Here is a 22,152-nt window from a genome sequence, read left to right as displayed (position 1 = left end):
TTTCTCTAAAAACTGATTCTGAGAATTGATTTATAGTCTAAAACTTAATATTGGACTCAAAAGTGCATGTAATTTTGAGTCCAAAAAACTCAAAATCGATTCTCAAAATCCAAAGACCCTGTTTGTTTCTGATTTTGGGAAGAACTGTGCGAGTCCAAAACCGATTATTGGACTGAAATTTACATTTAATTTTATCCGACTCGCAATCAGTTCTCAGAATCAGAAATAAAAACTTAAATTTGAGTTAAAAAATCAGTTTTGGAGGCATAGTCGATTTTCAAAATCCAAAACAAACCTTGTTTTCTGATATTAAAAATGAGTGAGCATCAAGGCAACTTATCAAAAGCAATTTCGCAACTCTCTTTCTCAGAGAAGTGACATCTCATATCAGCATCATATGATAACAAGTCAAATTATGCTTTCGCTTTTAAAAAAGAGGAGCCTCTAAAAGTGCTTTTTGACTCAAAAAATGAACGCAATTTCATACACGTAAAAAAAAAAAGGCTATTAGAGTAAGTTTATAAGCTAGTGTTTAGTAGTATTGAAAGACTTGTTGGGGAACAAAAGATCTCCAATACAGCTGAGAGGATAGACGAATCTAAAAATACACAAGATCACTTGGAGAACAGAAACCCTTGTTCTTGGATAGCAAGCTGGGGTTTATCTTCTCCGCGTTATCAAGAACAAAACTCCGCCAAGTATTAGAATTTCAAGATAAAATTATCCCATCAGGATAAGCAAAATCCAGAAACAGCTTATCAAAGGATTTCTATCCCCATGGACAGAACAATTCTCTCTCCACAGATTGTATCTGAACAGAGATTATATAACCTGCATCAGACTCTTTCAGATAAATAAATACTATATGGCCATGAAGATGTTGATTTTTACATTCAGTTTATGATACTGACCGGAGGAAAAAAAATTGTTCCATGTACAAAATACAAACCTCTTACCCTACGCGGGCAACGCTGCCTCCCCATCAAGGGGCGGCAATGATGTGTCCTCCCCAACAATTCCACCCTCAGGGGATTGTTTTTTCTCTTCATCCTGGAACCCTTGCATAAACCTGTCGTAATTTGTGGGCTCGAGCGACTTGAAAGGGCGCTCACCAAGAACCCGAAGCAAGTCATCCTGGTGAAGAACCTCCTTTTCCAGCAAAAGCTCCGCAATCTGAGCTACTTGCTCCTTGTGCTCTTCTATCAACTCTAATGTCCGGGCGTAGGCCTTGTTCACCCATTCCCTCACCTCAGTGTCAATAATTGCCCCGGTTTTGCTGCTGTAGGGCTTGGTCATTTCATATGAATCCTCCCTCTGGGGGAAAGAGAGAAGCCCGACTTTGTCACTGAACCCGTAGACAGCTACTTGCGCATAGGTCATTTTTGTCACCTTTTCCAAGTCATTCTGGGCTCCCGTCGATATCTTCCCTATCAAAACCTGCACCCAATGGGAAACCCAGTTATTTTCGCAGTTAGAACAGTTAAATACCCTGAATTCTCATCATCATCCGATCAATTTGACATGGAAAAGGACTGAACCCAGCAGTATGGATCCCCATTTTGGTGAAGATAAAGGATTACTAATTAGGGTGGCGATGTAATAGCATTTAGCAGAAGCTTTCTAGATTTTGTTTAGATGATAATGTTGTGTTGAAGATGAAACTGTTCCTAAATTTGTTTACATGCTTTGGAGGGCATTCAAATAGTATAAAAGAGAGTGAGAAAACAATGGGCTGTTGTTGCACGACCACTGGAGTGCAACAAAGGCAACCAGTGAACAAGATCAAGGTGAGCAGAAAATGTGTCCTAAGAACAATTGATCATATGTTTGTGCAGAAAATTCAGTACAATTTTTGGTCCTTGAAACAAAATGAATAATCAGAACACAACAAATCATGATTAAAGTTGACCTAAATTTCAAAGTCCTAAGTTTTCCTGTTCACTAAGAATAATTCTAGTCGTGTTCTAGTGGTGTCAGCAGTTCGTGCAGTGGCCATGGATTCATAATTATGAAAGCAATCTACATACAAACAAATCAACAGATACCCCACAGAAAATGCCAATAGCCTGGTTTCTACAGTTAGTTGTGTAGAACTGTAGGGGCATTTATTCACCTCGCAGCACGACCATTTTTAAGATTGTCGGGTGGTTTCTACTAAAATTTCCATAACTTGATTCTAAATATACCGCTTTGCCATTCCAGAAAGATGTCAAGGGCGAAGTGGAAATATCATTTTTACCTGCTCCGCTGCTCTGCCACCTAAGGTCATACAAGTCATATCGAAAAGCTGCTCCTTGGTCATAAGGAGGCTTTCGTTGGGCACATATTGAGCGAATCCCAAAGCCGCAGTTCCACGAGGAACAATTGTCACTTTGAGAAGAGGCTCTGCGTGCTCTAGAAACCAGCCAGCGACGGCATGGCCTGATTCGTGGTAAGCAACAGTCCGGCGCTCCAATTTGCTGATAACCTGCCAACCAAACAGGTAAATATAGTTCTTGGCCAGCTATAAAGTTGAAAGAAATAAATTAATGAATTTTCTATAGAAACTAAAATAATACCGATAGAAATGTGAGCAACAAAATCACTTGCGGATATGAGAATAGAAATGGCAAGTGCAACTGGGGACATGAATACTATTTTCTTATACTCGGCATTGTGAGTGCGCAAACAGCAAAAATGACGAGCAAACATGCATGGACAAATATGAAGGCTAAAATAAACAGATTTCTTTTGTTTTTAGCAGTTATAATGTGGAAGGATGAAATTAATAATTTTTCTATACAAATTAACAGAATAATGATAGAAATAAAAGAACAAAATCACTTTCAAATATGACATTCTGGAAAGCGCACATGTGACTTGTGTTTTGATACCATTTTCTTATACTTGATATTATAGATGTGCAAACAGCAAAATAGACAGACTCATTTTGTTTTTAGCAGTCGAACAATTAGGGATTGATGTTACCTGATCAAAGTTAAGAATGCGGCTGAGAAATGGATGCAGGATATGACATGAGAAACATAAGGAAAATCTTTTGTTAAACATTTTTTTCTAGTAAGTACCAGATGAAGGAAACAAGCAAGAAACCTAGGTATCTGAGAAAGGAAGTGGCCCCACAAATCTCTCTCTCTCTCTCTCTCTCTCTCTCTCTCTCTCTCTCTCTCTCTCTCTCTCTCTCTCTCTCTGTGTGTGTGTGTGTGTGTGTGTGTGTGTAAATAACATGAGACCCGAGAGTGAAAAACATCCAAAGTTCATGAGAGAGAGAGAGAGAGAGAGATGTCCAACTCGGTCTTTATGGCAAGTGGCCCCATAAAAACATCTGACACCATCCATCACACAAAATTCAGTGAGCGTAGTAATTGCCTACATATACAACTAAATACTTAATTATTTTGTAAGTTCAATAAAGTTATTAAATTCCAGAATCATAGTGCTTATCAAATAATGCAACATCTGAAAAATAAGACAACCAATATGAAACTGTTTAGAACAGCAAATAAACATAGCACCGTGCAAGAAAAAATAGAAAAAATGTCGTAGCCAGAAATAACTTACCTTGTTTTTTTTCTCCAAACCACCAATAACCCTATCTATAGCAGCCTCAAAGTGTTCCATCATGACCTGTGTTTTCTCATTTCTTGCAGCAATTAAAGCAGCTTCATTAACAACATTTGCAATGTCAGCTCCAGCAAATCCAGGAGTGAGGGCTGCGAGTCTCTGGGAGTAAAATGATGGCTTGTTATCAAGTTTAAGCTTTTTGAGATATATCTGGAATATCTGATCACGGCCCTTGATGTCAGGTTTATCAATGGAAATTTGACGATCAAATCGACCCGGCCTCAACAACGCCTTATCCAAAATATCGGGTCTATTTGTGCCAGCAAGTACAACTACTCCCGCAGTCGTTCCAAATCCATCCATTTCTACAAGCAACTGATTTAGAGTACTTTCACGCTCATCGTTGGCACCTGTGAGGCCTCCACGGCCTCTTGCTCGACCTATCGCATCAATTTCATCGATAAAAATTATACTAGGTGCACATTGTCTGGCTTCTGAAAACAAGCTTCTCACCCTTGATGGTCCAACCCCAACAAACATTTCCATAAAATCTGAACCGGAAATAGATAAAAAGGGAACACCAGATTCGCCTGCAGTTGCTTTTGCAAGAAGTGTCTTTCCTGTTCCAGGAGGTCCTACAAGAAGAGCACCTTTGGGAATTTTTGCTCCCAGTTCCTCGTACTTCTTCGGGTTCTTGAGGAAGTGAACAAATTCCATGATTTCTTGCTTCGCTTCATCACAGCCAGCCACATCTTTGAAAAATACCTGGACAAGAAAAGCATTCAATCTCCGACTATTCTAAATCCTATTGAGTATTTGATGAAACCCGAAATACATTATAACAATATAGTCCAATATAAAGTTGGACAGCTACACTATACAGTTAAAAAGATTAAAACTAAACAAATAACAAAGTGAAATGCATAGCTCACCTTGTTTTTGGAATTCTTATCCAATTTTGTCACCTGAGCTTTCCCAATATTAAATATTCCACGGCCACCTTTTCCTCCACTCCCACCTATGCCAAATCCACCTTGCATTCTTCTCCCCATGTACATGAGTGATCCCAGAATCAATAGTGTTGGAGCAAATCTCATCAACTCTTGGTACCAAACCATTTCAGAGACATAAGTTACAGGAACATAATCGTGAGGGTCTACCCCTAGTGCTGCCTGGGCTTCCTCCAACTTCTCTTCAAATGATTCAACACTCCCAATGTTAAAATAAAACTTATAATGGCCCACATTTTTCCTATCAGAGGTACCAGTCATAGGTCCTTGGATATCATCATCCCTGGTTTCAGTGCTCATGTGCTGAGGGCTCCTGACATACACCTTTGCGACGGATTTATTGGAAACAACGATGTGATCTACTAAACCAGGTTCCAGGAGCTTGTTTTTAAACTCTTGAAAACTAATCTGAGAAAAAAAGGCATACCAAAGCACTTGATGTCAGAACATAAAGATAACATGACTCAAGGCCATAAATAAACAGCGCAGATACATTGAGACATACATACATGCATGCATATAAGCTTTGTTAAACTACAGGTTACTCCAAAAGCTTAAGCTGTTGGAGAAGGCGTTATTTATTCTTTTATACTTTAACACTTCCCTCACGTGTGGCCCCTCTCGAGGGTTGGGCCGATTGGCCTACACGTGGCACATGTGGCCCTTCTTTTGGGTTTGGCCATTGCATGTGGATTTTTGCTATCCGGAAGGTTTGAACTCAGGGCCTTTGGGCCTGATACCATGTTAAACTACTGGTTACTCCAAAAGCTTAAGCTGTTGGAGAAGGCGTTATTTATTCTATTATACTTTAACAAGCTAAAATCAACATATCAATAACAAGATTATAACAATGCCAATATTAAGAAGACAACGTAAGAACCATTCCAAAAAAAAGAAAGACAAAGTAAGACTTGATGGGCTTATAATACAGGAAACCACTAGTGGAAGAAGAGGTGGTTTGAAGCCGAAGTTAGAAATAGGAAACGGTTAGTAGAAACTACCCTTAATAACGAAGTTGCAAAATGGATCCGTTTATCATAAAATGAACATGCAAAATGGATCCATTTATCATAAAGAGATTTGTTATTTGGCCTGTGAAATAAGATAGTAATCTTTATCGAACAAGATCAAGGATCACTATTACTTCAACACAAGAAAAGATGGAAAATCCCTTGTGTTGATGGAACAGCAGCACCACCTTAAGAAGGATATTCCAGGCTTTCCAGCTAATACAATCAATACTTACTGGACCACAGCGTTGCATGACTTCGGACAGACCACCTTGAGAGCATCGCAAATATCAGCCTAAGCAGATCCCTTAATATTGGCCCAATTTTGGCAAGTTTGTTATTTGAACAGTAAGAGTAACTTTATTGTAAACTAATTATGGCTAAGATCAAAGAACCCACAGAATATGTTAATTGCCCTTTCGCCAACAGAATACGGATCGCTATATTCAGAGCATTCGGAGTAATTATGGCTAAGATTAAAGAACCCACAGAATATGTTAATTGCCCTTTCGCCAACAGAATATGGATCGCTATATTAAGAGCATTCGGAGTATCATGAGTGATGCATAATCGCATATCTCCGATTATTACCCACTGGGGGTGTCTTGGACATCTTATGTGGTCGGCGGTGCCATATGCGATCTTGTGGCACATCTGGACCAAACGGAACTCTAGAATATTCAACGGCAAGGTAAGGTCCTGGCGATACACTCTGTTGGAAATTAAGCTCGCAATATTAGCTTGGGCCGGTAGAAACGGGGGAATCACTTGTGCTGTGGGATCTATTCTCCGAAATTGGAGCACAGTGTCTAAGGAGAAGAGAAATGTCTCCATGATCTCACCGAAATGGGATCCACCTCTGGATGGTTGGTTAAAGATGAATTTTGACGGGAGCTCTCTTGGGAATCCGGGGAGGGCGGGAATCGGTGGGATATTGCGGAACTGTGATGGACGCACTCTCATGACTTTCTCGGGACCGGCCGGGATATGTGACGCAAATGAGGCCAAGGCAAAATCTTTATTGGTTGGTCTTAAATGGTATGCAACCAATCGACCGGGGCCGTTGATTATCGAAGGTGACTCCTCCAATGCTATCGGCTGGGCCAGGAATTCAGAAGGCGGTCCATGGCGTATTCAGGAAATACTTGATGAGATTAGGGACCTTGTGCGGGATCTCCACCCTACGATTCAGCATCGACGGAGATCAGCAAACTCTGAAGCTGATATTCTGGCTAAAGAGGGGGTCAATTTGTCTGAAATTCGATTCATCACTCCGATTGAGTCGGGCACTGAAAGCCCTTAGGGTTTGTTTGGCTGTTTTTCTATGTATCTTTTCATTTGGGGACATCTTGTCCCCGCCTCCGTCTGTATGGTGATTCTCAATTAATAAAAGTTAATTTTTTTTTTAAAAAAAAAAAACCCTCAGGGACAAGTAGTCCCAACAACAGCAAAACAAAATCAAAATAAAACCATCCCTTGTGTTTAACATACTAGAACCCCATTATACGTCCCTTCAGACCCTTTTAACTTACAAAGCAGTCCGTTTTTCATCTTATAAACAGGCTTTATGATGGAAATGTGCTTCCAATGACTAGCTCCTCTCTATCCAGACCTTCCTTTGCAAGATGCTCATCCATCTCAATTGCCGAATTTAATGTGGGCTGCAACAACAGATTGATTTTGAGACAAATGTCAAGAATTTTCGCTCTAACTCCTGCTAACCACCACGTTCCTGACGCTTTCTACTAACTCATGCTATTACATTGGCTGAGCCTCCTTCAATTATTAACTGACTACTTAAAGAAGAAAGAAATATCTTTGATCCGCATAATAACCCCCATGTTTCCGCTCTGGTACAGAAAAAAATTGCCTTCGGAATCACGGAATAACCTGTCGGCTCAGGTATGGAGCCGGGAATTTACTTGGGGAGGGGTTTGTTTTCCCGTTATCATTGTCTGAAACGGAATTATATAGGAGCAATAGTGAATAGGTATGAATAGAGCAAGAAAAATCAGAGTGGCAGAGAAAGAATTACTGAAAGCAAGATATTGGGCATGGTGTGCGCGCGCGCGCGTGTTCGTAGTTTGTTTTTTTTTTTGTTGTGTGTTGAAGAGGGGGGGGGGGGGGGGGGGGGGCGCTAAATGTTAATATAAAATAATCAATAAACTTTTATGATGGAAAGAAAAAACTAAAAGATCACACAAATTGCAATTCTAATATGATTTTTCCCAACCCCAACTGCTGAAAATTGAATATTTTAGGATTTAACGGATATTTTTCGGAAGAAATTTTTGTTACTGGAATAGAAAACAAGGTATTTCTTATTCTAGTGGAAATGTTTTTTGATCATCAGAGATGCTTTTTGATGCATTCAAAACAATTCCCTCCGATTTGCCCACTACTCCACAAACTCTTCTACCACTTGCTTGTTTAGGATAATTTCCAACAACCAATTGAGACTGTCAGCTTGCATCGAGATCCGTTCAATTAGAGGCCTTTTGTTTCATTTGTGGCCATGCAATCCTTCGGAACTGAGTTAGATGCTTCTTCAAAGAAAAGAAGCAGTAAATTCACACAAGAGTTATAAATCTAGTAGAAACCCACCTTATTGAGGCCTAAGCCATGAATTGTATATGTTAGAACTTAGAACTTTTCAAATCTTGAGTATTTCTCAATATCCTCGATGGGATGTTGGTATGAAGCACAGCAAGGAAACCCATCAAAAATATTGATAATACTCAAGATTTGATGCATCAGTTTTTGAACAAAATTCTGTTTTCTTAGAAAGAAAAGAAAGGTGTAACAAAATGGTTTCTAAAGCTAGTATATTCCTCTGATCCTAGCTGAGATGAATCAGTTTAGCCCCAAGATCAAAAATAGAATATTAGCATTTATATCCGAGCAAAAATGCTGCCATGATTGTGTTGATATGCAAAGAACCCCAAAACCAAAATCAAAATCCAAAACAAACAAAAAAACCATCCCAAAACCCAAATCGAAATCCAAAACAAAAAAGAAAACTCTACCTTATGGTATTGGGAATGGATGGGCTGTGGACAATGCATCAATGCTGAACAATGGAGAGAGATCTCTAAGCAGAAACAGATCTTTCTCCATGTTTCTTTGATTTTCTTGCTTCGGTCAAGAGAGAACCAGTGAGGTGGGTGGGTTGGATGGGGTTGGGTTTTTCAAAATGCCGAGACAGGTTTCGAGTCGAGTGTAGTAACCAAATGCATCTTTTGGGGCTCGGATGAGTTAAAATATGGAGCAGATTTTTATAATCATACACACACAGTTTCAGGGGATCACCACCAAAAAAGTCATGTCAATCTTTGAGTCACGTTCTATTCAACCAGATATGGCAAAGTGTTAGTTCTGTGCTTAAGCTCAACTCAGCTGAAAATTTGGCATTTACAACTCAGATCACATTTCAGCAAGGTTTCATCAAGTCATGTGTTAATTGGCTTTTATTTACCCTTCACATGACCTAAACCAGTGGTGCATGTGCCTGTAACATTTAAAATTTGTACTTTGGAGGACATAAAAGACCATGACTGTTCCAACAATTACAGGACCTTTTATATAGTCAATGAAGGATGAAGATAACACATTAGCATCACATATACAGTTAAAAAACAAGGTGAAGCTTGCAATGTTTCACTCATTGAATAAATGTGATGTGAATCACAAGCTGTCTTTATTAGGCGGAGCATATTTTCAATCAAGTCAAAACAATTCTATGAAAAGAAAAAGAAAAAAAGAAAATGTGTACCACTAGAGCATCAAGTACCAATTGAGGTAAAAGTGAGTACATTTTGGAGGCTGCTTATTATGATTACATGATATTGCGGTTGTTAAATTTTAATCTAGTAAAAAATCACTAGATTACATAAAGAGCACTACATTATCCAGACAGATCTATAACGTATACAAGAGAGTGAAAATTACCGATGCAGCTATTCTTCAGACATTTGTAACATTTGAAGAGAAAAAAGGGTTTAAACATTCTTATTAATTTATCTCTAGAAATTGGGTGCCAAATATAAATAAGAAAAATGAAGTGATTTAAACCGCTTTAGAAGAGATGCTGACCTGCTTTTGGTCCCGAGGACCAAAGGAGAACGATGAAAGCACCAATCCAATAAACAATAGAGGTGTCAAATAACCTTGCAACTGCTTCATGAAATTTTCCTGGAAATTCCCATGATCCTCTGCATTGGATTCCTCTGAAGAAACAAAGGAAAAAAAAAAGACACATTAGAAAACATTTTTCAAACGCTGCAATCTATATAGCATATAAGAGCACAGAAGAATAGACTTCTCCAAAATCCAGATGGGTGCAAAAAATGTTACCATCAAGGTTGAGCAAGTCCCAATGATATAAAAAGCAATAGCTGAAATAAAATACGTCCCACCTCTTCTGGTGCTAAAATGGCACATGAATAGATGTGCCAAGCTAAACTTTCTCTTAAAACAGAAAGGTCTATTCTAAGTTTAACAATCTTGCTCAACATCCAAGGCACAGTTTTACAGTAGATTAAATACACCATTTAATTCTATTTCCAACACAGACAGAGAAGGAAACGACACATTAAAGTACTAATAAGAATCTACGATGTGTATATAGTGCTGTAAACATGCCAAAACCAGATACATAAATGCTGAACATTTGTTTTGTTGACTTCCCAATTAATAACAGAATGGAGTAAATAAAGAACCTTTTCATCCAAATATTCCATTAGAACATGATTATATATAGTAATGGTGAAAACGGGGTAACTGCTAGATATGAGCATCCAACAAAATCAGTACCAAAATCCCTATGAACCAAGATGCCAACGTATTCTATCATGAGGGTGATAGACGGTCAACCTAGCCATTCAGAAAATGAAAAAACATTTGCCAAACTAGTTTCTGTTTCTATACAACAGGCACAACCCCAAGGTGGCCATATTTAAACAAATTTTATCCACGGGCAAAATAAATGCCCATGCCCATCTATCAGAGGCTTTTTCAGATATGACTTGGCCACCTATCTTGATCAGTATGCCAAAACGCGGATGCGCATCAAAACACAGCCGAAGAAAATCCTAGTCAACTCAACACAACGTGGTCAAGTACTCGGTTGGCGCGGTCATAATTCGGCAGAGGAGTTTTTATTGACTTTGTAAAGCAAAACGCGAAACGCGGCCAGGGAAAAATGCGTAACGTGGCCTAGACAAAATGGAGTCGACTCGGGGGAGACCACGATGACACGGGCGTGGAGGGTGGGTGGGGGGTTGAAACTATGACATTGATGATACAGCATTAACAACACCTTATCACCGGGTCAATATATGTCTGCCCCAAAGCCACTATGCAAAGCAAAATCACAAAGCCATTAGATTCAAGACTATAATTATCCAAGGAAATCTCCATAATCTTGTAATCCCCAAGAAACTAAATAGGGCCTACTTAGCATTGTGGAATTCCTGCTTTTGGTGTAAAGATATATCACTACAGATGTTAAATAGGAACAGATTGAAACAATCAAATAAAAAGAAAAAACTGTCAGTAACTGAAACAGGAACCAATTGCCACAAGTATAGAAAGCGTACCTCTAGGACCAACTTTTGCCAGGTCTTTTTTTTCTGAAAAATGAGTACATTATTAAAAACGAAAGGGGAAGCACCACGGCCGAGATGGTCGGAAATACAACAGAGCAGCAACTTCGCTAGGTCTTTTTACAGTAAAGGCTTCCTAATCCTCAGGGGAGTTGATTTCTGCACTTCCAATCTTTTGTAAACGCATTTCAGTTCCTTATGTCAGGTGGAAGTTGGATTGAGAAAAGAGCAAGTAGGGATAAGAAGAAGAAGAGAAATAGGTTTTTTTCTTTTTCTTTTTTTTTTTTTTTTTTTTGCGGGGGGGGGGGGGGGGGGGATAGAGAGAGTTAGATCAACTTCACCTCCAAATGACATTATATTAATGGGATATTTACATAATTACAAGCATGAATTTGCGCCTCATATAGGCACATCATATATGCCCAACTTGCTCAACATAGAATGTAGCTTTGGACTCACTGCATCCTTAGTAAGAACGTCTTCTAATTTATTTACTATCTTTATAAATGGCAGTCAATCTACTTTGGAAGTGACTCGCTCTCTCTCAAACTAATTTTTAGTCCGCCTCAATATGTTTGGTAACAGGATTGTGATCAATGTTGATGGTCTCCTTATTGTCACAATAAAGCTGCATTGGTCTTTCAGTCTCTATCTCAGACATAATAATACGCAACCACAACAATTCTACAACTCCCTGAGCAATTGGTCTTTCAGTCTCTATCGTAAAGTAGTCAACAGATCTAGCCTCGTAAGCATCTGTGAAGGCCTCCACTCGTAGGTGGTCATAATTAAGTCCTTTTCCAAGAGTTACTTTCAGGTACCTCAGTACAGCTTCAAGATGTGATGTCCTCGGAGCATGCATGTACCGATTGACCGCATGATGGTATATATGATGTCAGGATGATTCAAGGACGAGTACAAAAGGCGACCCAGCAATCTTTGAAACTGCCCCTTATCCTGTAGGAGTTCCTCACCAATTTCACGTAGCTTATGGTTAAGACCGATTGGAGTTTCTGTCATGGTTTTAAATTTCGGCCGAAACGTTTCGTTTCGGCCGAAATATTTCGGTTTAGGTGGAAAACGAAACGAAATTCACAATGAGTCGGAAAAGTACTAAACTTCGCCGAAACGTTTCGGAAATTTCGGCCGAAACGTTTCGTTTTTAATTTCGGTGAAAATTTTCGGAAATTTCGGTGAAACGTTTCAGTGAAGTACAAAATTTCACCCGAAATTTCGGAAATTTCGGCGAAACGTTTCGGAAATTTCCGAAATTTAAATTTCGGTGAAATTTTTACAAGATTTCGTCCGAAATTTCGTACCGAAACCGAAACCGAGATTTAAAACCTTGGTTTCTGTAGCATTTGCTCCAAGTTTTCCTATATCCTTCAGTAGATCAATGGTGTATTGTACTTCCTCTGTGAAATTAATATGCCCTTCCTTGACCTCGCTACTTCAATTCCAAGGAAATATTTCAATTCCCCTAGACCTTCAATTTCAAATTCCTTAGCTAGGAACTTCTTTATATGATTAATTTCACTAGAGTTGGGACAATTCCCAGTCGTTACTATATTATCCACATAAACAATAAGGGCTGTAATTGAATCACTATTTCAATTCCACTAGGTCTTCAATTTCAAATTCCTTAGCTAGGAACTTCTTTATATGATTAATTTCACTAGAGTTGGGACAATTCCCAGTCGTTACTATATTATCCACATAAACAATAAGGGTTGTAATTGAATCACCCATACACTTAATAAATACGGTACGGTCCGGCATGAATCTGTAGGTACCTCACCTGCTTGATTGCGTGACTATATATCTCGAATCAAGCTCTTGAGGACTGTTTCAGTCCATAAATGGACTTCTTTAGATTTTCTCTTCATTTTCAAGAGATGAAAAACCTGAAGGAGACAACATATACAACCCTTCATAAAAATTTACATGAAGGAACGCATCTTTACATCCATCTGATAGCATCTTTACATCCATCTGATATATGGTCCAAGGCAAATTAGCAACAAGCGACAGAAAGTATGCTGATCAAATTCATCTTTGCAACCAGAGCAAAAGTCTCACTGTAATCAATCCCATAAGTTGTACCATTTTGCTACTAGTACGGCCTTGTATCTCTTTACAGAACCATCAGCTTTATGTTGGATTGAGAAGACTTATCTGCATGTCACTGCTTAACGTTAAATGTTTTAGTGTGGCAAACCGGGTCAAAAGTAATCTGATTTTCCACTTAGGACATTCAATCATCAAACTGAGTGGAACAAATAGAATGTGAGGATAAGACCGAGCCTGAAGAAGAACATGCTCCTCATGATGAGAATGCCCCCTCATGATGAGAATGCCCGACAAGAGGTGACAAACGAGCTTGAAGGAGAGGATGATGAGGCTATCATGGGTGGGGATCATGTGGGGTAACCACTCAGTCCCTATGCACGGATGAATAGTTGAGAAACGGTATTTTGACTATTTTCCACACCTCTTGCACAGCGGGTGCGAAGATCTCCACTATTATTATCGATAGTGGGAGTACTGAGAATCTGGTATCGATCATGATGGTAGAGCAGTTGCAACTGAAGACTGAGACACTCGCCCATATGAGATCGAATGGATCAAAGGTTGGGTCAAGAGATCAGTTAGAGCCTGACATCTTCTAAAAAAATTTCTATTGGAAATGTTTACTGAGACTCGGTTTGGTGTGACGTTGCGTCATTAGAGGTGTAACATATTGTCATATTCTATTGGGCCATCTCTGGCAATTAGATTGTAAGGATGGTGAAAAGAACACGTATTCTTTCGTTAAAGATAGCAAGAAAATAAGTTCCCTCGTAAGGTATCCTCCTAGACAGTTGAATGATGTGTTGATATCATTAGTGACAATGAACATAAATACCAGACCCCCTGATCAGAGACTGGCATTATTCTTTAGTCGGTATGAGTTTGAGATGACTTGCCAGGAATTTCTTTTTAGACTCTTGAGGACCCATATTCTATAGTTCCATTATTTAGTCCTTACGGGTTTACCTATCAGCCAGTGGCGTTGTTGGCCTTAGTCGGGATGGGATGTGGTTCAGTGCAGGACGATTCGGACAATCAGTAGAGTCAAGTCTATTTTCATCAATGATGTTAGGATCTCCAAGATGTCTCATTCCATACATGTTTCTGCAGTTACGACGTTCTTGAGTCGTGTCTGGAGAACTTTATGGAGCCAAATGGGGGCTGCACTTTAGTTTTGTTGCGCTTATCATCTCTAGTCAAATGGGCTGACAGGATTGGTCAATCACAACTTATGGAGTTTACCAAGTTGTTTAACTGGCGAGAGACCTCATCCATGCAACTTGATTCCGCCTCAAGCATGACTGGATTATAATAGTTTCATCGAATGATTCCCTAGTGCATCACCTTTTGAGGCTGTATATGGATTTCTTACTCCCAATCTATTGGACCGTAACCCTTTATTTTACCCTTAGAAGCACGAAGCGGGTGTGGGGGCGGGAGCGGGGGCGGGGAGCGTGGGGTCTAGAAGCTTCTATGTTTGGGAGCGCCATGGGAGCGTGTATGTAATATTTTCTTTATATATCTTTCAAAATTCAAGTACATCAAAAAATAATAGTTTCTAACCATTTTCATATGTACCTTTCAAAATTTAAGTACATCTAAAAGCTAATTTCTAACCATCTTCATTTGTGTGCGCTCGTTCCTCGTGCCTTCTGAAGATGCACAAGCCTTTGTGCTTGCTCCAATGAAGTACTTTGAAGAGTTGAAGGAGTTTGATGTAAGGAAGTTGGTGGTGGTGGGACTTATAGAGTAATAGAAAGCGATTCCCGTCTGTCTGGGGTCGCGCTCCCTGGAAGCTCCTTCCTAAGGAGCGCCGAATCGAGGTTCCGACGTGGGAGCGGCATCCCGAGAGAAGGTTCCTGCTTCTAAGATTTTACCTCGGTCAATGTAAAATTGAGGCTGAAGATCTCCTTCAGATTGAGGTACGGCGAGGTGTTGGAGCGGCTACACGCAAGTCATGAGCAGTAAGGTAGCAGACGATAGCACCGCAGAGGCCACATATTCAACATGGGGATTCTTCAGACAAAGCTACCTCGACATGGCCATTTCGCGACTGGAGACACTCATTCTACATCCTTTGGAGGTTCACCATAGCCTTTCTTCATCGCTTCGACGCCGTATGGAGATTACTTCATAGACACTTGGACGCAGGAGATCCACCGAGGGTTTCGTTGGAGATATTTGGTTTGTTGGCAAGGAAGATCAGGTTCGTGGTCAGATGCCGTACAGATGCGACGACTTCACGATGCCATGTTTTCACACTTAGCACACCTTTACTCGACAAAGTCAAGTTCTTCACACCCAGGGAAAATCGATGTGATCTAGCTTGATCACCTAATATTTTGGGAGAATTGCTATTTTGATTAGTTTCTATTTTGGACACTTAGGCTAGTTTCTATTTTTAGAATAATTTCTATTTTACATTGTTACTATTTTGGGAGCCTAGATGAGGGGATTGTCCCCGTCAACTAGGGTCAACATCACCTTACCATTGTCTTAGTCTCATACCTTAACCATCGCCCACATATTAGCCTTGAATCACTTAAGTCATTAAGGGCACTTAAGTCATTAATTCAATGGCTTACATTGGCCATTAAAAGGGGCCCACCTCTAATCTCATTTATGTCTATAAAAGGAGGTCAAGAGGGGAGAAAAGCCTTAAGTTGAAGATTTCGTACAACACCCCCTCCCCCCAAAAAAAAAAAATTCCAGCCACAAGGTGGAGAATTCCCCTCCACGCAAAAGGGAGAAAACCCTTTGGGCGCAAGGTGAGTTCTCCCCCTATCCTTCTTACTCCTCTACTCCTTATCCTTTTCTTTCTTCCTCTTCGTCTCCTTCCTTTCTTCCTCTTTTCTCCTCTTCTCCTCTATTCTTCTTCTCATCTCTTTTCTCTTCCTTTCTTCTTCTTTGTCCCCTATTCTTACCTTGGTTTTCTCCCCCTAGGTTGTGGCACGACTGAACAACAAACCATGATTGCCAGTCATGTCTCCCCTTCCTTCCTACCTTCTTTTCCCCTCTACTGCCTTCGCTTTAACCCCCCTCCCCAAATAATAAGAATAAATAAATAAAAGAAACCACTATTACCACTACCGCACTACGTACCTACTTGCTGCCTTCCTGCAACCCAGGGAATGTTGGCCAGCTTTCCAATCCATAAGCCATAACTGACGGCCTCTCCATACAGCCGCTCCACCATTCCCCTTGCTTGCTACGACTTCTATCCCAACATCTTGGGTTGTTGGTTCACTCCCCTTGCAATTGTGGTGCAATCAATCAACAGTCCCCTACTGAAGTTATGTCCTTCCTTCCATCGTGAGGTTATCATACATGCTAGTTACACTCCATAGTCCTTTTTCATCACTTATCCTTCACATTTATTACACCTTTATCTCTTACAAGGAATTGGCTGGCTGTTTGGAGTTGAATCGCTGATTTTGGGTGGGGAGAGGCACCCATTTTCTTTGATTTTCTACTTTGGTCTTCTTCCTATCATAATATCATCCTATTTCCTTAGAATTTTTCAAAGGAATAGCCTCTAAACTCCTCTTTGCTTGTCAGCCAGCTGATAACCATGGTTTCACTTTCACCTTCCAAGCAATTGTTTTTATGGTTTTGTGCCTCTTCTGAAAAGTGGGCCTGTTTCTCTCGTTCCATATTCCCCACCACACAACAAAAGGGATCATCTTCCACAATACTCATCCTATACTGCCCAAATGTTGGTATCACCAACATTTAAATACCTCATCTACGAGTCTCCTTTATGTACATATCATTCCAAACCATCCTAAAACCGGCGACCAAACTAATGTTGCACCTTAGCCGTAAATAAATAGGTTGCTCACTGATTCTTCATCATCCTTGCATAAGATAAGTCTGCTTGCAAGGTGAAATTCTCTCTTGAATCTGTCCATCATATTTATTTTTAGCAGTATTGTTGTCCATTCGTAAGCCAGAACCTTAGTTGGAAACCAGTGCCTTCCAAATCCTTTTGCATGAGAATGCAAAGATCAGTGAGGGGAAGCAAATGACCCAACGATTGATTTAATCCTGAACTCACCTCTTGGGCCAGAAGCCCAAACGCCTTTTATCTTTGCTGACCTGACACAAAACATTCTTCAAGAGTACAAAGTAACGATATTATGCTTTTAGGCTTTCAAACTCATTACTTTTGGTTCCTATAAAGTACCCACCCTCAAACTACCCTCCAACCTATCCTTTCATAGCACTCTGAAATTCTTGCATTTGTTTCTTTTAATGATATAACATTCTTGTATTTGCATTCTTTGCAAAACTCAAGAGGGCCAGATGAGCTTGGCTAAATGGAGTATCAACTTAAAAAATGTCTACCCAAAACCCCACCCTCACACCAACTCCTAACCTAAACCTAACACACAGTTTAAAGGCCTCCGTTATTGGACATATTGACTTAAAGTTCCTGAGCCCCTACCTCTAGCTGGCTTCCGAGTCTCTCACCCTTCTTAACCCACGCCATATTTCCGCCCAATTGCCTTCCTCCACAGGGCCTCCTTTTCGTCTCCAAATCTCCACTCCACAACCATTTCCCTAGGAGGGCCTTATTCTCCTTGTCCTTTAAATTAGGTTACCAACACTTAATCTTCCATGTTCTTTTGGTCAACATACCAATTCTCATGATCCCATCTAACCAAATGTTTGAGTTTTTTCCTTCATCCTTCCCTTCACATAGAAAATTTCTTTAGATTCCTTCCAGCCTCTCTGGCACCGTCACAGTTATTCTAAATAAGGGCATATAACGACAAATTTGATATCAACGCCTTAATTGGAGTGATGTGGCCTTCTAGTGATAGGAAGATCCCTTTCCGTCCCGATAGTTTCTTCTTCATTCTCTCAACTATAGTGGACCATAAGGTCCTTGATGGTATTCCAAATCCCAATGGTGGGCCCAAGCAAGGTTTTAAATTTTGGTTTCAATTTCGATCGTCAAAGGAATGGAAATGGTTTGGCTTCAGTTAGAAAGTTTGGTAGAAATCCTGTAAAATTGCGAAAACATATGGAAACATACGCAAATGATAAAAATTTGAGATGAAACTTCAAGCAATGCTAGAATGAGTACAATTACACACTTAGAAACCATCAAATAACCAAGGCATTCATACATAATGGTTTACTACCATCAAACTCATGTTTGATAATTCAATACACACCACATTTCACATGTGATTCGCATAAATATGGATATATGATACATACACCACATTTCACATGCAATTTACCATTCAAAAAAAAAATGTGTAATACACGTTGATATAGTGTACCACTAATGCACTTATGATCATGGTTTCAAATTTCGTCCGAGACCGAAACCGGAACTCGGGCAAAATCCGAAATTTCGCGAAATCCCAAATTTCGGCAGAAATTTCTGCAATAAAAAATTGATTTTTTTTTTTGAAAAAAAATATTATTCCAAGATTTTGGTAATTTTTTCCATTATTTGGTAATTAATAAAATAATACCAAATAATTACCGGATTTTGGCTGAAATTTCAGTTTCGGCCAAGGGCGAAACCTAAACAGAAACCGTAATTTAAATCCATGCTTACGATTATGGTTTCGGAGAAATTATATGATGAAAGGCCCTACAATAATAAGGCCTTTGTACGGTGGAGGTACCATCCTTGATATTTGATCCAACAGCAGCTTCTCAAAAAGTGAGCTGCTGTTGGATCAAATATCAAGGGTGGTATCTCTACCGTATAGTTGTGTGAGGCCTTACAGCATGTAAAAACTCATGGTTTCAATATGTATTTCGGTTTCAGTATCATTTCGGTGAGGATGGAAATAGAAACATTTTGGTCATTTCATGTCGGTTTTGGTGGAAATTTAAAACCATGGGCCCAAGTATGACTTTGGGAAGTCCCCTACCTTACACCCATATGCTTCCACCATTTGTTCCATTTTGCTCCTTCCCACATTGCATTCGGCCATTACACTTTTTCCCATGTTAATTTTTAGCCATATTACTGCTTCCACCCAACTTGTTGAAAATCAAGAGACCTCTAACCTCTCAAAATAAGATCGAAACAACCAAAGCAAGAACGCAAGATTTATGTGGTTCAGCAGCGTGCCTCCATCCACGTGCCTGCGTCCACGGGAGGAGAGAGTTTCACACTTTCACTATCCTGATTAGAACTACAAACCCTCTTTTTCTTTCCTCCCGTCCAAGAAACTTGCAAAAGACCACACTATGTAACCCTAAGATTTACAACAGGGATGAACTGCCCCTTGCACCCCTAGCGAGCTGAATGCATACTCAGCCCGTGTGTGCATCACGCACATTACTACTCACCGGCAGAATACAAGACATCTAAGAATGACCCTTGAGTTTTTAACCTGCTCAATGGATGCGCTGAAGAAGAGCGGAATATCACCTACAAACTGAAGATGTGTATTAGACAGTGTTAAAAACGCAGATGAGGCGCGGAACGCGACCGAAGAAAGTCCTAGTCAACTTGGAACGACGCAGTACTCGGTCGACGCGGCTGAGTACTTGGTTGACGCAGTCATAATTCGGGAGAGTCAAATGAGTTTTTCTTGACTCTACAGGGCAAAATGCGGAATGCAGATGCGGCGCAATGAGGAACACGACCAAGGTAAAAAGGAGTCGACTCGGGGGAGTCGACGTGGATACGGGAGAGTTTTAAAACTACGGTATTAGATCCAACTCGTTTGATCATTAATCCCCCAAACAAACATCTGTTTTCTGCTTTTTTATCACCCTAGTTAATGCCTCTCCAATTGTTGAAAATAAGAAAGGTGAAATCAGTTTAAGAAGGTAGAGCTAGAGTTTGTTAAGAAAGTAGTTTTGAAATAGACACCCTTTCCCTTAAGCCGAAGACCGCCATTCTGCTGCTTTCCCTGCTCCCATGTCAAATTTGCATACCAAGTACCACTTCTTTCTTTTCTCTTCCACATCTCCAAACATTCATTTGGTAAATACAGTCAACAATCTGTCGCCCTTCCAGAAAAGCACCCTAGAATGGTGAAATTATCTCCCTCATGGCCTTTCTCAATCTCCTCACATGAATCTTCCCTATGGTTTTGAATATGCTTCCCACCAAACTAACCGGTTTGTACTCTTCTACATCACTAAGTCCCGCCTCCTTAGAAATCAATGTGATAAGAGTTTCGTCAATACTTGAGTGGAGGGAGCTTCATTCGTAAACTCCTTCTATCGTTTACATCCGGAAGAGGGAATAAGAGAGAATTGGGATACACTTAATCGAAAGAGAAGAAGCTCCTATAGATAGAGATGGTCACCTTAGCATCTTGAAGAAAGGGATGGCTTTCATAGTGCCTTTTTAATAATATCCCAAATTTCCTAAAAGCATGCAGATGTAAACCCATCTAGACTTGGTGAATTTTCTTTCTCCATTGAGAAATTGTTCATAGTTCTTACTTCCTCCTCAATTTTGCTTCAAGCATTTAATCGTCTCCCCAGTAAAATGCCTAAAAGACACCTCTTAAAATTTTGGTCTCCATCTTTCCTCTTTGCTATACAATGTTTTATACTAATTGATAATCCCCCACTCGATCCTTCCCTCAACTTTTCATTAGCTCCTCTCATTCAAGCACAACCAACTTCTCAATTTCATACACACTGACTAAAAAAAATAAACATCCTATTCAAATATATCAGAAACTCCATAGCTTTTAATATCAAATGACAAAAATCCATCTCTATACATATCAAATATCATCATGTTCTGTATAGCTTATGCGTATTTTCCAGTAAAACAAACCCATTTGCAAACTAGTTAAGAAAAAGTAAAATGGGAACTTTTTGTTTAGTACTACAGTTTATTAATCATCACCAAAACATTCTCTATGTACAAATATCAATTTTAATCATCAAATAAAAAACAACTGTGAGATCTGAAAGAAGTAAAAGGTCCACATACCTTTCGATTCAGATTTGTGGTGATCATTCCCCTTAGGAATTTCTTTCTTATCCTTCGGATAAAAGTTCTCATAATCTATAAAATCACAAGAAAACGAGAAAAAAGTTCATAAAAACCAATCTTTTAAACCCAGAAAATGAAAACAAAGTTCTTTTTTTTTTCAGAGAATAGAAACCCTAAAACAAAATCAACTTACTCTTTTTCTTTGGGGCTTCGCTGGAGAAAAATCTACTAATTCTAGGGTTAGCGAGAATAGAATTCAAATCTGAGAAGTAATTTTTCCGGGAAAAATCTTTGTTAGCTCCTATTGATGTCAAATAACTCCTTAAAAACCCTAACCCTAATCTGCTATCCTCGCCTCGAGAACACGAACCACCATGTGTAGATCTTAAAAGCGATTCGTTCAAATACGAAGAACTTCCACAATAACCACCCAAATGACCGTTCTGAAATTACAGAAATCATCAGAAAGAAAAATTGAAAAAAAATCAGATAATCAAATAAAAAAATCAAAAAAAAAATGACGACAATCTTACGCTTTGGAGTCTGGAACGAGCTGATTGTGATATTGAGCGTCCTAATCTGGAAAAAATCATTTTTCTGTGAATTTTTCTGCAAATGAAATGTGAAGAAGACAAGGTTTAGCTCTGGCGTGGTTTTTTTATAAGAGTTTTCAAGACGAATTAGTGGGGCGAAACTTGAAAAGGAGACCGTGCTTTTATAGAATACAATTCTTGTTGGAAATTACGAAAATACCCATATATATGGTTTGGGTGCGTGAAAAATATAAATTGGGATAGGGATGAGATTATGCAGAATCAAGAGTAGATTTGCAATTGAGAAATTTTCATGAAACACATATAAAATGAGTGGAGTTACCAAAATTGCTGTGTTTTTATGTTTTTTCCTTGTTGAATAATTTGACTTTCTAGAAGTCTATAACCATTAGCTTCCAATAACCA

At 39.4% G+C, this 22,152-nt stretch overlaps 1 protein-coding gene across 1 annotated transcript; it reads right to left on the bottom strand.

Annotated features, from left to right (window-relative positions):
• Positions 1 to 699: 699 nt before the first annotated feature.
• LOC143880116 (ATP-dependent zinc metalloprotease FTSH 8, mitochondrial-like) lies at positions 700 to 21,893 on the bottom strand. The gene is made up of 8 exons (XM_077382872.1): positions 21,727 to 21,893; positions 21,387 to 21,636; positions 21,191 to 21,265; positions 9,674 to 9,807; positions 4,494 to 4,979; positions 3,559 to 4,326; positions 2,240 to 2,467; positions 700 to 1,437 (listed from the first exon to the last, which is right to left on the bottom strand). The coding sequence occupies exons 1-8, from the start codon at positions 21,784 to 21,786 to the stop codon at positions 958 to 960; spliced, it is 2,481 nt and encodes an 826-aa protein (XP_077238987.1). The 5' UTR covers positions 21,787 to 21,893; the 3' UTR covers positions 700 to 957.
• Positions 21,894 to 22,152: the final 259 nt, after the last annotated feature.

The sequence above is a fragment of the Tasmannia lanceolata genome, unplaced genomic scaffold, assembly GCF_043159265.1.
Source record: "Tasmannia lanceolata isolate RefF3 unplaced genomic scaffold, GAP_Taslan_0.1 ptg000006l, whole genome shotgun sequence".
Lineage (NCBI taxonomy): Eukaryota > Viridiplantae > Streptophyta > Magnoliopsida > Canellales > Winteraceae > Tasmannia > Tasmannia lanceolata.
The sequence above is the reverse complement of the archived record's forward strand: the minus strand, read 5'-3'. Positions and strand labels throughout refer to the sequence as shown.